Genomic DNA, 16440 nt, shown 5'->3' with positions numbered 1-16440 from the left:
TAGAAACTTGGAGTGCCCCAATCACCATTAGTAGATGGACTGTAATTTGTTCTAACTTGCTTCTCCACCACTAATGAGATAAAGGATTATTGCTGTTGTAGGTTGTTTATAGGGATTAGCTTTTATATAGTTTTATTGTATTACCTACATTAATGACCCTCTAATTAACCTAGAATAAGCTGAAGATAATGTCCAACATCCAATCTTATTTCATAATGAACTATAAAACAAACTTTCTGTGGTATTAAAGAGACCTCTTCAATAAGCATTTTATACCAAATCTACACAACTACAAAAGCACCATAATTTTATTTGAGTTGGTAGTGAGGGACTTGATAGGTAGACAGTAAAAAGATTAGGTAGATTAATATACTTTTCTCTTAAACATTTAAGATGACTGACTTCCTGGTTCTTTCCCTTTGTAAACAGAAAGACTTGGTGAGTGGAGGGTACTGTTCGGTGAAACTTTCAAATCTCCCACAAGGGGGGCTCATATGGTGGGAACCAATTAACTCTCTTTTCTGGATTACTCAATTTCTTGTGATAGTTCAAACCATCCAATTTGAGGGCAAAGGGAATTTATCCCCTTCCAAAACACATAAAATTTGGCGTTGTCATACAAAATTAGATTTCTGGACTTCCTTACTTGTGGTGAGAGTGTCTTTGCATGCTTTGCTGAGTTCTGCTTCCACTTTCACTAAAAGGTATTTGCTTGCTTTTACCATGATTGATTTCCTGGAGAAAAGGAACCAGACCCAATTACTCCTAGGTGGTAGCAGTAGCTTAAGGGGTGACACCCATTGTGGATAGCCCTGAAATACTGAAGTGGGAACCATGTAACTTTTTTTTTTTAAATAGACCTTACAATCCTATTTTTCTAATTAATGTTTGTTATTATTTTCTTTTCTTTTTTGTTGTTGTTGCCTGTTTGCTTATTTTAGTTCATTCAAAAGATATTCACCATTGTTGGCCAGGATAACTGAAAGGTATTCCTCAGAGAAAGAGCTCACATAAAGCAATAAGCATGGCGTCCGTGTGGTTCGGAAGCTCAGCGTGATGGTTTCTCTGGACAGTATAACATCCTCATGTAATGAAGAAGCCAGGGAGCTGGTGTTTTCAGTTAGCGTGGAATGTTCTTGAAAATTGTAGGTCACTGAGGAACCAGTTTCAAAATATGCAGAAATCTCTAGAATAAAAAAAACATGTAGTTTTTTATGTTAACACAATGGAAGCAACAAAAATGTCAAGTGAAATATATTTAAAGAATGACACCAATCTGTAAATATCTTGGTAGATAATGTAATGAAATGTTTTCCTGTTTTGATTTTCTCACTTTTTAAATGCTAAAAAAAAGTGAAGTTTGAAAAAGTAACAATTCTTGATATATCAAGAATCTAGAATGGAGAAATAAGCATTAAAGGCATTGAGTCACCCTAGCAACCCCAGGATGAAGCCAGTATCATCATGGTTTATGATATTCTGAATGTGTTCTTGGGTTTGACTTCTGAGAATTTTATTAGGAAATTTTGCATTGATGTTCATCAAGGAAATTATTGTACTTTAAAAACATGTCCCTATTTGATTTTGGTAACAAGATAAATAAATGCTAAATAACTTGATGCTCTTGCTACTTGGAGTTAGGCCACTTTTCCGTCGTCTCCTCATTCCCTGAGCTGATCCCCTTGCCACATGCTCTTGTCTTGTTAGTGTTCAGACCTCCTGGTCTCTACCACTGCCTCCCAGGGCTGCCCCATTTGCAGGGTGAATTTAAGATCCCTGAGTTGTGAATATATTCTCTCCCAAGCTGACTCCCTGCCATTGCCTTTACAGAGGGATTCTACTCTACTGCTGACCACCACCACAGTAATCACTGCCTCAGAAAAGAAGCCTCCTATTCGAGGCTAGGAGGGCTGTGGGCTTTCCCAGGAATGCCAGAGTCTTTTTGCTCCAGGCTGCCCAGCTAACCTTTGGATAGGCTTGCTTCTTTACAGAGTGTCACATTTCTTGTCTTCACATTTCAATTGTCTCGTTGCCACCTTTATGAATTTCTGAAATAATTCCTCTCTTTTTTGTCTTTGGAATGGAGCTTTCTTTTTTTGGACTCTTCTTTATCAGGCCATATGGAAGTAAACTTTTAGCCCATCATTTTAATGTAAGGTAAGCCCTAGAATTTTTTTCTATGCCAAGGATATTTCTCAAATTTACTGTTAGTTTAACTAGAAAACAAAATTTTATATAAGATGGTCTTTGTATTTGTGCTGAGAGAAAAGACAAAGTGATCCTCAGGGTCTCCTAAAATATTTTATAAAGGTTGTGTGTTAGCTTGTGTTTTGTTGCTGTGATAAAAAGGCTGCTGTGAAGGCAGCCTAAAGAATTTATTTTGGTTCATGGTTACAGAGCGCTAAATGGCCAGGAAGGCATGGTGATAGGACCAGGAAACTGAGAGATCACCTCTTAATTTCACACTTAGGAAAGAGAGAGAAAACTGGAACTGGGCTGGGGTATAAGTTCTCAAAGCCCACATTGAATGATATACTTTCCCAACACTTTCCCAAAGCTCCGTGTCCTAAACAGCATTACCAACTGTGAACCAATTGGATATTTTTCATTCAAACTATCACAAGTTGACACTTTAATTTTGTGTTAAATTACTTTCAAAATATATTTAGTACAGAAATACCCACATATACACACATAATAGTAAATATGTATAATAAATAATGTGCACACACATATGCACACATATACACATAATAATAAAATGAAGATATTGAGAGATGACCTTTACCTTGCAATACTACTTCATTCTTCCTATTTCCATAAACTGCACATCATAGTCTAGACCAGGAAATTTAAGGTCTTGGACTATAGCTAAGTGGTAGAGTACATGGCTAGCATGCAGAAAACCCTGGGTTCAAACATACCACCACAAAATAGATAAACAAAATATAACAAGATAAAAATGTTAAAATGAATATTTAACATAGGTATATGGCTCAGTTAGTAGAACTAAGGTCTTCCAAATAAGGGACCCAGGGAAAGCTGCTCTATGGAACAGCTTTAGCTCCACAAAGATATTCACAAACCTTCCAAATTTGAGAGAGAATTTAATGATACTCGAAGGCAAACCTGCATCATCTTTGCTTTCTTTATAAGGCCCAGTACTAGAAGAGTTCCACATCTCCATGATTCATTTCCTGACATACTTACCATGTGAGCACAGTGGCCCATCATAGGCAGAGAAGGCACAGTCACAAGCAATCCCTCTGTGTCTCTCTTGACATTTCCCACCATTGCGACACAGGTGTCCATAGCTGCTGCAGTGACCCAAGCATCCTGGCTCTACTCCTGGTGTCATTGCGGCTCTTCCCTCCAGGTCCAACACCATTCCATTCAGCTGCAGAGACCGGATACAGCCCAGGAAGCCCCTCTGCCGGCTGGCAGTCCCCCCTATAAGGGAAACACTGCAAATACAAATGTGTTCCTTGGTATTTTATTTAGGATTTTCTGTCCATGTCAAACTCAGGTCTTATAGAAAGAGGCAAGAAAAAAGTTGATATTTGTCAGAGGCATTGTTTGCATAGAAAATGGTGAAAATATACAATTTCACCACATATTAGGAAAACTTATATAACACTGAATGAAACATTCAGCTTATAAAAATATTGACATTGGTGAACATTCATTATAAAATATTCTTTAGCCTCATAAAATATAAACCAAATAAACATCATTGTACATTTATGAACAGTGATACATATTAGAATGGTTACATGTAACCTTTCAAATTATTCACAATAATGTAATATACTCTGTTAATTTTTTACTTGAGGGAACTGTCAAAGCACAAGAAGAGACTGGTATGCAAAGCCAGGAAAGCTGGAGGAAACTGTTCTAATTTATCCAAGCTGTCCCTTACTCCATCTACCTGTCTCCAAGTATACAGTGTTAAACATAAACTGAACACTGCATAAACAGACGGTTTATCATGTCAAAGGCTTCCCACAATGTCCAGGCAAACATTATTATAAGTGATGTTATATCGCGGTAAATAAGGATCAGGATAAACAAATAGGCCGAATAGATGTTTATTCAGGGAGAAATAACTTACAACCTAGACAGATGAACACCAGGAAATTCAACCCGATCCTCTCCTGTCCAAGTCACGCCAGCCTTTTCTGGCCCCCTCCGACCTCCTTCCACAGGTCACTTCCGCCCATGGCTCCACCCCCAATGGGCGTGGTCAGTGCCACAGAAGGAGACAAAGTGAATATCCCACTACAATGTTATGGTGTTATATTATTGTTTGAGCTGCAGATTCTAGAGCTTCCCACCAGAGACTCTGACATAGTTGGTGTATCATGAGTTCCAATTATTATGACCAATTAGAACTCGTGTTACAAGTTGGTGTATGGCAGGGATCCTCAATCTGAACATCAAATGACTTCATGGATGATCATGAGACCAACAATCCCTATGCTAGACTCTTTAAAGGCCTGTGCCTGAGATGCTTGGCCTCTAGCTTGGCACAGCTGGGAGGTGGTACTAACCTAAAGAGGTAGGAAGGACCTGGTAGGAACTTCTATGTTATTGTAGTCATGCTCCACAATCTCATTTGATTCCATGACTACAATAACATAGAATGCAGTTACTATGCCAAACATCTGTATATGAGCTGCTCTAACTTGGACATCAAACATCTTGGAGCTAAATAATACATTTCTGAGGATCCATTATCTCATCCATAAGGATCTGACAATACTTACACAATGTGATGTCAAATGACCTATTGCACTGTTAGGAAATAGTACCAATCATAGTAGTTGTTATCAGTTTTTATTAGAAGCACTTTGGGGCTGGGGATATAACTCAGTTGGTAAAGTGCTTGCTCCACAAGCATTAGGACATGAATTTCGAATCCTAGCATCCACATTAAAAAAAAAAAAACCTAAGTGTGACAGCATGTATCAATAATCCTAACACTAGGGAGTGGAGACAGACAGTTCCCTGGAACCCATTTTCCAGCAGGCATTGACAAATTTGTGAGGTTCAGGTTCAGTGAGATACCATGCTTTAAAAAATGAAGTACAGAGAAACTGAAGAACACACACACACACACACACACACACACACACACACACACACACAATCTCACATCAATCAATTGATCGATCAATGGCATAAAATCATGTTCACAGTTATGGTTTTCTCTATTTTGGCAGTTAACACCAATTCCACCATAATACATTAGCACTCACCAATGAAGAGCTGACTGTTGAGTTGCAGTCGAACATGCCCATCAGTAGGAGTGGGTTGTATCTTCTGAGGGAGCTGATCTACCTGAAGAGATGCTCCTTTAACATTCCTTTCTGCCCTTACATGATGCCACTGGTTGTCATTAAAGGGAGTGGGTGACTGTACAGTAACTTCACAGGGTCCATTCCCAACATCAAAAGAAAAGGTCACTTCTGTGGGAGCTAGAGATATTGTATATATCCATATTGTTCAAGTTAATTCATAGAGGAGATACTAGACATTAAAAATAAAACACGATTACATGTTCATTACAAATGGAGACAATGACGTCCATGCAGAAAAGAAAATGGGACTCTGAGTTGGAGGAAATGTAAAATAAATTTGTATCTCTATGCAAAACAAAACAAACCAAGCATAATTTCATGTTATTTTTTTCTTGAAGTTTACTAGTCATTATCGTTAAATCCTAATTTGATTTGGCTTAGTTCTAAATAGAGATATGTACTCATAACTAGAATAGCAAATAGAATTTGTTTTATATGTGTACATAGTTTTATTTTTAAATTTTCTAAAATTTCATTAAATTTTTAAAACACTAAATAAAAATTTTGGCAGTCATAAATTGAGCTTAGAGTGAATTAAAAAAATCCTGTTAAATATTTTATAATTTAGTAAGTAATTTGATGAGCTTGGTTTGAACTTCTAACTGTATTCAACTATAATCAAATAATATATAACATTCTGGTTTATTTTTTTATATATTGCATGTTTTATGGTTGATTACATGTTTTATGCTCCATAGTTTGATTTTTTTTTTCTTTAAAAAAATCAAAGAATTTTAATATTCAATATGAATGCAATTTGGAGTTCAAATGAGGTAAGCATTCTACTACTTTGAAATTTTGCTGTTAGTTTTCATTGCTAAATAGCAAGTACCCCAAAACTCATCTGTAGTCAGGAGCTTACCACTCAACTCTATTCTGATGAAGTCTGTGATTCCTAGATTCTCCATGAAAACTCCAGAGGAAACAGTAGTCTTAAATAGGAAGCACACATCAGCGGTGAGCTCTCCATGGAAAGTTGGGAAATGAAGGTATGAAGCCTCAGTGTTGAAGGACGCTGAATTCCAAAACGACTCTGGTTTAAAAATAAAAGAACAAGAATATAAAAACTAATCATGAATTATGTTTATTGCTAGAACAGTTAATATTAGTCATTAAAGGGGTTGGGGACTTAGCTCAGTGGTAGAGCGCTTGCCTAGCAAGCCCAAGGCCCTGGGTTCAGTCCTCAGCTCCGGAAAAAGTAATAAAAAAAAAAAAAAAAAAAAAAAAAAAAGGTAACAACACAGAACGTTCAAAAAAAAAAATTAGTCATTAAAAACCAGCCTACAATTGGAATTCTGTATCTTCATATCATAGCATTATAATACCAACATCCAAACAGTGACTATTTTGAGGATTAATATTCTTGTGAATGGTTACAAAGAGATGGTTCAAAGGGCAAAGGTACTTATCTCCCAAACCTCAAGATCTGAACCCTAGAACCCATGTAAAGATGGAGGTCCTATCTTACAAAGTTGTCCTCTGACCTCATACATGTACCATGATGCTTGTATGCCTTCCTAAACTTCATAGATATACACACAACAATAAGACACACACACAAATAAAATAATTTGTGAAAAGATTCTGTTTGGGAATTTTAAAGGTGCTCACAGTTAAGAGTTTGTCTTGACTCTCAAAAGAGACTTAGGAGTCCTGAATAGAGTGTGTAGCTCTTGTACATTTTGTGAAGAGACAAAAGGAGGGGAGGGAGGAGGAAAAGAAAGGTATCTCAGGTAGAGTGGGTGAGAGAAGGATAGAAATGGTCTACAGCACACCAACTCTCAAGGTGCTGCTCTGAAAATACTAAAGAAGGAAAATCCCCAAGTTTCACATAATAAGAACAATACAAATCATCTGCTAGTAAAATAGCCAAGAATAAGGTATTTTTCAAAGAAGAAGTGAAAAGAAATTCTAAAGGAAAAGCAAAATAGATGGCCTTAATAGAAAAATTGGAAACATCTAGGAACATAATTAACATGGCTGATATCAATTCCCTGACATTGAGGGAAAGCTTAGATTTTATCACTTAATGTGGAGAAGAGAGACAAAGAGCTTAAACCTACTGAAGAAAGCAGGAAATGTTTGGAGGGCAAAGATAACAGGTATCAGTATAAGTTCCCAGATACAGAGAATCCAACACAACAGGCAGAAAGTATACTCAAAGTATTCTGAAATGATTTTTCTTAAAGATGATCACAGTATTTGATTTAAAAATCACTGTTGTCTTAGGAAATTTTCTACATAAAATGGTGTATTCTGTGGTTTTTGAAATTGAAATATTAATGTGTGTTGCCAAGCTCAGTCCTCCATACCAATCACCTATCATCTGCCTGAGCTATGTTGTGCCTACTTGCAAGAGTCTATCACAGACTGGCTTATAGAGTGTTGATATTCTCATTAGAAGAAAGAAAATGTGGAAAGTTATTTAGATTTTCACCTGAGATTCCAACCACTTTTCTCAACCATCTTATGCAATTCTTCCTTATTTGCACATGAATTCATGGTCTCTGGTGGTACTAGAATATGTAAGCAGGAGAAGGTCAGCTGAGGGGGATCTCTATTTCTGGGGTCATGGGCAATTTATTATCTATGTTGGGGGTAGATCTTTCTACTGCAGTTGATTTAAAGTCACCCACACTCTGTAAGTAAGCCAATGAACTCAACTTCAGTAGAACCAAACTTTGGTTTGTATGGGACTTTATAAGAAGGAGAAATTTATAGCTTTCCAGGAGGAGAAATTCTCACAACAGTAGCATCACAGCTTCATGGATGCCAATAGAGTTAAAGAGCATTATTCTCATAGCACAGCAAGTGACATGAGCATCCAGATATGAACCCTGGTTGTCCAATAAATAAGCCTCACAGTTGATGTGATCTATGTATGTGATCACAGGGGATGTACATCTCAGATTCGAATCTCTGGGAAAATGCCCAGAATATTTTGTACTAAGCTGTTCTCAGGCCAGTCTCCTCTCAGGGAGGTACATAGTCAGTATTCATGATACTGTATTCAGTTTTGACTCACTCAGGTGCCTTCTCAGTTACAGAATCTGCTGGACATTAGGGGTGAATATGCTGTACAATCTAGTATACTCAGCAAGAACATGCTATAGTGCTCAGGAATCATATTGGACTTTCTACTATCTTCCAAATACTGAAATACAGAAGTAAATAAAATAGATCTAGTCTTAGCCTTTCCCAGTGACACAGTGCTAGTGGATAATAAACATTTTAAAAACATTTATCCAAAAAAGAGTTTTGTATGTAGCTTAGTAAAGGTTCATGTACTAAATCAATGAGTAAAACCTCATAGTCTTGTGTAGTGAGGTAGTCCTTCTGTAGCACTGACCACGCCCATTGGGGGGTGGAGAGATGGGCGGAGGTGACCTGAGGAAGGAGGTCGGAGGGGGCCAGGAAGGCGCTCTCTTGCTGGCGTGACTCGGACAGGAGAGGATCGGGTTGAATTTCCTGGTGTTCATCTGTCTAGGTTGTAAGTTATTTCTCCCTGAATAAACATCTATTCGGCCTATTTGTTTATCCTGATCCTTATTTACCGCAATATCTTGTCCCAAAGCTGTGGTGAGTCCACCTGGTTAAACCCTGCCCGTTGGGGAAGGTGGGGGGGGGGCGGCTTCTGCCGCCTGGGGGCAAAACCCAGGTAAATCCCGCTTCTGACACCAGATATTGCGGTAAATAAGGATCAGGATAAACAAATAGGCCGAATAGATGTTTATTCAGGGAGAAATAACTTACAACCTAGACAGATGAACACCAGGAAATTCAACCCGATCCTCTCCTGTCCGAGTCACGCCAGCAAGAGACCTCCTTCCTCAGGTCACCTCCGCCCATCTCTCCACCCCCCAATGGGCGTGGTCAGTGCTACAGAAGGACTACCTCACTACAGTCTTGGAATAAATAGTTCTAGGATTATCATAATAATGCGTTATAGACTGCCAAGGGAAATCTTGTCTCTGGAATAAAACTATAGGTGAAAGAGTACTCTATGTACACTTATACTCACTGTCATATAATGGTGAAGTAGTATTACAGAGGTTTGGGAAAAAGAGTGTAAGTCAATGGTCTTAAACTTCTCAAGCTGTCCTAAGAGTATAAGCACAATAAATGAACCCTGTCAAGCATTCACACACCCAGAAAATAATTCACTAAAGGGTTGTTCTGGAAGAAAACTATAAATGGACAATAAATCATCCAACCAAGTAATAGGGTCAAATAAAGACAATTCATTCCCCATAAGCTAATATAGGTAGCACATCACTAATGTAAAATCCAAAACACAGGATTCTCCAAAGCTCCCCAAACAGTGTATGTGTGTGTGTGAAATTATGTATGTATATATGTATATGCCCACATTCATGTGTTTGGCAATTGCACTGATGAGTAAGGATGTATATGAACACATGAGTGCATGTATATGGAGGCCAAAGGATAGCTTTTAGCATCACTCCTTTGGTGACATATATTATTTGGAGACAAGATTGGCCTAGAATTTGCCAATCAATCTAGGCCAGCTGGTCAGCAAACCCCAGTTATCTCCCCAGCATAGAGACTATTAGCACTATGTGCTGCTATAATGATTTTTTATGTGGGTTTTGGGAAATGAACTCATGTCTTCATACTTTCAAAGTCAATACTTTACTGAGCTATCTCCTCAAAACCCAATGTCTTAAACGTTCTGATCCCAAATCTGAAAACAAATCTACTCTGATAGGGGATGTCCTTCTAATTATGTTTCTCTTATTGGTTGATGAATAAAACATTGATTGGCCAGTAGAGGCAGGAAGATAGGTGGGGCTAGGAGACAAGGAGAATGCTAGGGAGAGAGGAGAGAGAAGCTTGAGGAGATGCCATGTAGGAACCAGGAAGATAGGATGCACCAGGCATTCTCAGTTAAGATAAGGCCATGTAGAAATATATAGATTAGTAGTTTTGGGTTAATAATTAAGACAGAGTCAATAAGAAGCCCTAGCTATTAGCCAACAGTTTTATAATTAATATAGCATCCGTGTGTTTATTTGGGGCAAACTAGCTGTAGGATCAGGCAGGACAGAAACATCCATCTTCACTCCCCAATTTCATTTGGGGGATACTCAATGGTATAGTCTGATACTGACTTTAGTGATGACACTGCTTTCACAACTCTGCTTAGTATGCTTAAGAACTTAGATGCTTCCAACAGCCTTCATGTTAAAGGCTTGGTTGCCAGCTTTTAGTGTTACTCGGGCTGGAGTCACTGTAAAGAAGCTGTCTTGCTGGGAGTGGACCCTTTGGGCTCCTTCCTCTCTCAGTTTGATTCTTGTCCAGATTGGTTCGGAAGTTTTATTTTACTAAATGCTCTTCCCATAGGCCCCAAAACAATGGGGCTATCAGAAAAAATGTTCCAAAACCATGAATTGAGAGAAACATTTTCTCTTTTAAAGTTATTTATCTTAATTATTTGGTCATGGCAGTTGAAAGATGACTAACACAATGCTTTTCTATCCTGGCCCTAAGATTGCCACTGGTTCCGTGACCAGAATAAGGATAAAGGTATACTTCTTAATAATCATAACATGTTACTATAAAAAAGTAATATTCTTGTCAATACTTACTGTCTCCCTGGCAAAGCAGAGGTCCCAGCGTATAAACAGCTTCAGAATGCCGTTGGCCGGTCTCTGTCACCATTATCTTAGTGATTGGCAGGTGCTCTTTATGGGAAAGGACTATTGTGTCACTGGTCCTGAAAAACAACAACAAAGCCCCTTAAAACCATTCTAATTAACACAAACATATAATTATAACCTCTTTATTGCAATTTGAAACTGAGATTACAGCAGCTAACACTTAAAAATCTATTTGATATGTTTGACATCACAGATACTACAGAGAAACTAGGTCAAGAATCGGCAAATGGGATGGAGAGATGGCTCAGAGGTTAAGAGCACTGGCTGCTTTTGCAGAGGTCCTGAGTTCAATTCCCAGTAACCACATTGTGACTCACAACCATCTGTAATGAGATCTTGTGCCCTCTTCTGGTGTGTAGGTATACATGCAGGCAGCACACTACACATAATAAATGTATAAACCTTAAAAAAAAAAAAGAATCAGCAAATGTTTCCTGTGAAGGGTTATTTAATAACTGACTAGTTTTTCAGTCCAAATAGTCTATAGCTGCTCAACTTTATGTCTCATGTGAAAGTCACAGATGTTAGGATTGGACATGACTATACTGTGATAATAACTTGTGGACACTGAAGATTGAATTTCATGTGTCTCAAAATATTTTTTTCTCTTCTTTCAATAACTTTAAAAGGTAACAATGGAAAAAGGTTGCTCATGAATTGTATATAAGTAGGCCAGTGTGCAGGTTTGAGCCACAGCAGTAGGCTAGCAACTTCTGACCCATTTGTCATTCCTGATGACAGGGAAGAAAAAAACAGAGCAAATAGAAATGAGTGTCATTTTTCATATATGAGATAATGTTCTTGAGGTAATGAAGCACATTACAGTTCTTTCAAAATTAGTCTAAGAATAATATTTAGTGAGTGTTAATTACAGATATATAATTTAACACATGATTTAAATACCATGTACATTTTATTTTATCATTAATTTTAAGTCTTTTTATGGTGAGTTTGTATTTCTTTCTCTGATAATTTGTTATGTTGTTAAGTTAAACTGACAGATTAGAAACCAAAATAAATGCAATCCTATTATGAGTAATATACAGACTAATGTGCATGAAATTGCTCTGGGACATGCTGAGTCCACTTAGTGGACAGATAGCATTCACCTTCTATTGACCATGTGCTGTGCCAGGCATCAAGGACACAAATGTGGTAAAATACATATATGAGTGTTTTACTTGTCTGTGTGTTTATTACCATGTGTGTGCCCACGGAAGTCAAACAAGGGTGTTGGATCCCTGGAACTGTAGTTATGAGCACCATGTGGGTGATGGGAACTTAATCTCATGTCTTCTGTGAAAGTAACACTTGTTCTTGACCACTGAGCTATCTTTCCAGCCCAAGTTCAGAATTCTCAACTATCATAATCCTTTCAGATTTGCAAAACTGAAAGACTTGTGAAACCATAGTTTGAAATTTGCTAAAATTAATATTATAATTAAATTTTTGAAGATTTTCATCCAATTAAAAACACTCATGAAGAAGCCTGTAATGCATATAAAGAGATCTCAATCAATATGAAGTAAATATTCTGGAGTGTGTGAAATATTTAATGGCAAAGAAAGGTTATGTCTAATTAAGACTAACATCTCACTATTTCACCTAGTTAAGGCTCCTTTATTCACATCTATGTAAAGAATAGAGCATGGATGACCAAACATCACCATTTAGTTCTTGAGTAAACTGATGGTAGATAAATTTGACATGCATGGCCTGGAATACCAGTAGACGAAGCTGAGAAATTCTTAACATGGCAAACATGGTAGGCATCAAAAACAAACAAACAACCAAAAAAACCCCAAAACAAACAAACAAAAAACCCCAAATGCTTCAACACCTCTGATGATCATTTTATGGTGATAGTCTAGGATGAGAAATTTATTTCTATTAGTTATTCATCTAGATACTTGAATTTCAAAAGGCTAGTTTACATAAGATTTGCAAGTACCACAAGATTCAGCAATTCCATTCTTTGGCATATACCCCCAAAAAATGCACATTCATGCAGCAAAGATATCTGTTTAACCAGGTTCATAGCAGCATTAGTTGCAATAGGTAAAATCTGGAAGCAACCTACATGCCCTTCACCTGAAGAATGGATAAAGAAAATGTGGTACATTTACACAATGGAGTACTACTCTGTAGATTAAAAACAATGGGATCTTGAAATTCTCACGCAAATGAATGGAACTTGAAGAAACCATCCTGAGTGAGATAACCCAGTCACAAAAGGACAAATATGGTATGTACTCACTCATATATGGATTTTAGACACAGATCAAAGGATCATCAGCCTACAGTTCACACTACCAGAGACGCTAGGAAACAAGGAGGACCCTAAGAGAGACATACATGGTCCCCCACAGAAGGGGAAAGGGACAAGATCTGAGAAAATTGGGAGCTGGTAGGGGGGGTTAAGAGAAGGGGAGAAAAGGAGGGGAGAGGAGAACATGAGGGAGCAGGAAGATTGAGTTGGGGGAAGAGTAGAGGAGAGTAAGAAAAGAGATACATAATAGAGGGAGCCATTATAGATTTAAAGAGAAATATGGCACTAGGGAAATGATCAGAGACCTACAAGGATGATCCCAACTAATAATAATCTAAACAATAGTGGAGAGGCTACTTTAAATGCCTTTCCCTGATAATGAGATTGATAACTAATTTATATACCATCATAGAGCCTTCATCTAGTAGCTAAGGAAAGCAGAATTAGATACCACAGCTAAACACTGAGCCAAACTCCTTGAATCCAGTCGCAGTCAGGGAGGAGTGATGAGCAAAGGGGTCAAGATCAGGCTGGAGAAACCCACAGAAACAGCTGACCTGAACAAGGGGGAGCTCATGGACCCCAGACTGATAGCTGGGAGACCAGCATAGGATCGACCCAGACCCTCTGAACATGGGTCTCAGTTAGGAGGCCTGGGGAGTCTATGGAACCTCTGACAGTGGAACTGGAATGTATCCCTAGTGCAGGAACGGACTTTGGGAGCACATTTCCCATGGATAGATACTCCCTTAGCCTAGAGACACAGGGGAGGGCCTAGGCCCTACCTCAAATGACTTGACATATTTTGATGGTCCCTCATAGAAGGCTTCACTCTCCCTGGAGAGTGGATAGGGGATGGGATGGGGGGGGGATGGGAGGCATGGGAGGATGGGAGTAGAGGAAACTGGAATCTATATGTAAAATAAGAAAAAAGTAATACTTGTCACAGGTCACCACAGGACATTTAACTGCCCCAGAACAGATAGCTTAATTGCTGTAGAGCAGACAGATTGCATTTTAATTTTCAGTTGATTGGGAAGCTCCCAATCTGAGGGTAAGAATTAATACCATTTAACAACTTCTCAGTGATACAGGTATATTTCAATTTTATAGATTTATACTGAATAATGAGGATTTGACAACGTTTTGAGACTCCCTCAAAATTTTTTCAAGAGGGATATTTCTCCTCCCTTCTATTCCATCCTATTATTATTATTATTATTATTTACTGATTCTATTATTTTTGGAGTATATATTACTTATGAAGCATGTCTAATTTGAACATCCAAGTGATATGCTAAAATGTGAAACTTATTGATATGATGCATTAAGTGGAAATTTCACATCTGATAGCCTATGACAGTCAGTCAAAGCATAAGTGCACTGGAAACACTGCCTAAAATTACATTCAGGCTATGTGTATAAGCTGCATACAAGTGAAATTCGTGTTCAGACTTGGGCCACATCTCCACATCTCTTTAGATATATCATGTGGTATATGTAAATATTTCAAGTCAGAAAATACATGCAACCTTCTTACAACATCATTTGCAAACATGTATTTCAAGGGTTGAGGCAAAATTTCAGAATGATTGTATTTAATCTTTTCTGAAATAATATGTAACCTTTTCTGTTTCCCTTCTAAATTCCTATGACAGTCCCAGGCCTATTTTCAAATAAGTGTAGTTATTAGCATGTAAGTGTTAGCTATTAGAACAGGGAGCTGAGTGGACTAGCCAGGGCAGTAGCAGACCTGGGCCCTCCTCGGTTGTCCAGTCCCCTCTCTCAATAAAAATAACACCATTGCATAGATGGTAATGTTATCCAAACGCTATGCTTCCATGGCTGACTGCTTTAATAAAATATTCATTTAGGAAGGACACAATTTTCTGTAGTAGAAGTTTAATGATAACCCTCGAACTTGTAGTTTATAAAACTACTAGAATATGGATAATTCTTTCTTTCAATGTTCTGCTGAATCTTTCTTGTCTGATTGCATTTAATTTAAATATATTTTTAACTTGCTTGAGCAAAAGTTACTTTTTCTATCAGTTTACACGATAATTATGCACAAAGAATGCAGCTACATTTTTTTTGGGTGTACAGGAAAGTCACATGGAAATCACCATTCATTCCGGTCAGCATCACAGCTGCAGTGATATCGAGAATCAATGCAATTCCCATCGAATCCGCAAGTACACCTTTGAGCATCAGGCAGAGAACCTCCCCAGTAAGTGTATGTTTCATTGGTTCTTCCAACCCACCAGCTCAGCGGCGTTCCATCTGAAAGACAAATATGAGAAATATGATATCTATGCCGCTCCATCTCCACAGTCACCCACATTTCAACATAGTTCTCTTTACTTCAGGCTTAACAAGCGTGGTGTGCGTGTGTGTGCGTGTGTGCGTGCGTGTGTGCGTGTTTGTGTGTGTGTGTGTGCACGCACGTGCGTGTTTGTGTTTGTGTGTGTGTGTGTGAGAGAGAGAGTATTAAACTGCTATATTTTATGCCAACAAGAACTTGTTTTCCTAAAAATGCTTATTGAACTCCCCCTCCCAATGTTTCATCATACAGGCTTCATTGATTCCCACTTATTTTTCTTTTATTACAAAGTGAATTCTTAATTTCTCTCTACATGAGATTGTACATTCACTAGAAGAGAACATTAAAAAAAATTCAATCCATCTAAACAAAATCCAGACTAATTTACAAATTCAAATGATTTTGTTGAAGAAATAAGTTGTTCTTTGAGACAGATGAAAGTTTGTATAAACTTGGCTCAATCTTACCACATCTTTTTTTTTTTTTTCTTGCTAACACTCATATATATTCAGCATTTGGGAAGGTATGCTTTCCCTGTCAAGAGTTAAAATCTGCTTTTATATGTATGTGTTTTTCTCGTATTGTGTGGCCTGACTACTTATTTGGAGGGCCAAGAAATTTCACTGATGGGTCTTCTTCATGTTTTAGGTAATTCTATTCTCAGAAACCAAGTGCTCTGTCAGTTAATCCTCTCAGTGGTACAGGTGCTCAGGCTGTTTCTCAGCACTGGGTGTGACCAAACAACAAATTCAGACACAGTATTTGTTCTCTAGAACTGTGTACTAAAACAGGAAATGATACTGGTGA

At 37.9% G+C, this 16440-nt stretch overlaps 1 protein-coding gene across 1 annotated transcript in view; it reads right to left on the bottom strand.

Moving 5' to 3' along the window:
* The window catches only part of LOC127229121 (contactin-associated protein-like 3), a 115146-nt gene that overhangs the window by 10531 nt on the left and 88175 nt on the right, over window positions 1-16440 (bottom strand). Inside the window, exons 13-18 of the mRNA XM_051194120.1 lie at window positions 15437-15593; window positions 10970-11097; window positions 6223-6393; window positions 5259-5477; window positions 3211-3450; window positions 962-1186 (exon numbers count right to left, since the gene is read on the bottom strand). Of these exons, the coding sequence (XP_051050077.1) occupies window positions 962-1186; window positions 3211-3450; window positions 5259-5477; window positions 6223-6393; window positions 10970-11097; window positions 15437-15593 (1140 nt within the window). The remainder of the gene's footprint in view (window positions 1-961; window positions 1187-3210; window positions 3451-5258; window positions 5478-6222; window positions 6394-10969; window positions 11098-15436; window positions 15594-16440) is intronic.

This window comes from Phodopus roborovskii, unplaced genomic scaffold, assembly GCF_943737965.1.
Source record: "Phodopus roborovskii unplaced genomic scaffold, PHOROB, whole genome shotgun sequence".
Taxonomy (NCBI): domain Eukaryota; kingdom Metazoa; phylum Chordata; class Mammalia; order Rodentia; family Cricetidae; genus Phodopus; species Phodopus roborovskii.
Note: the sequence above shows the minus strand (reverse complement) of the source record. Positions and strands in the feature narration are given on the sequence as shown.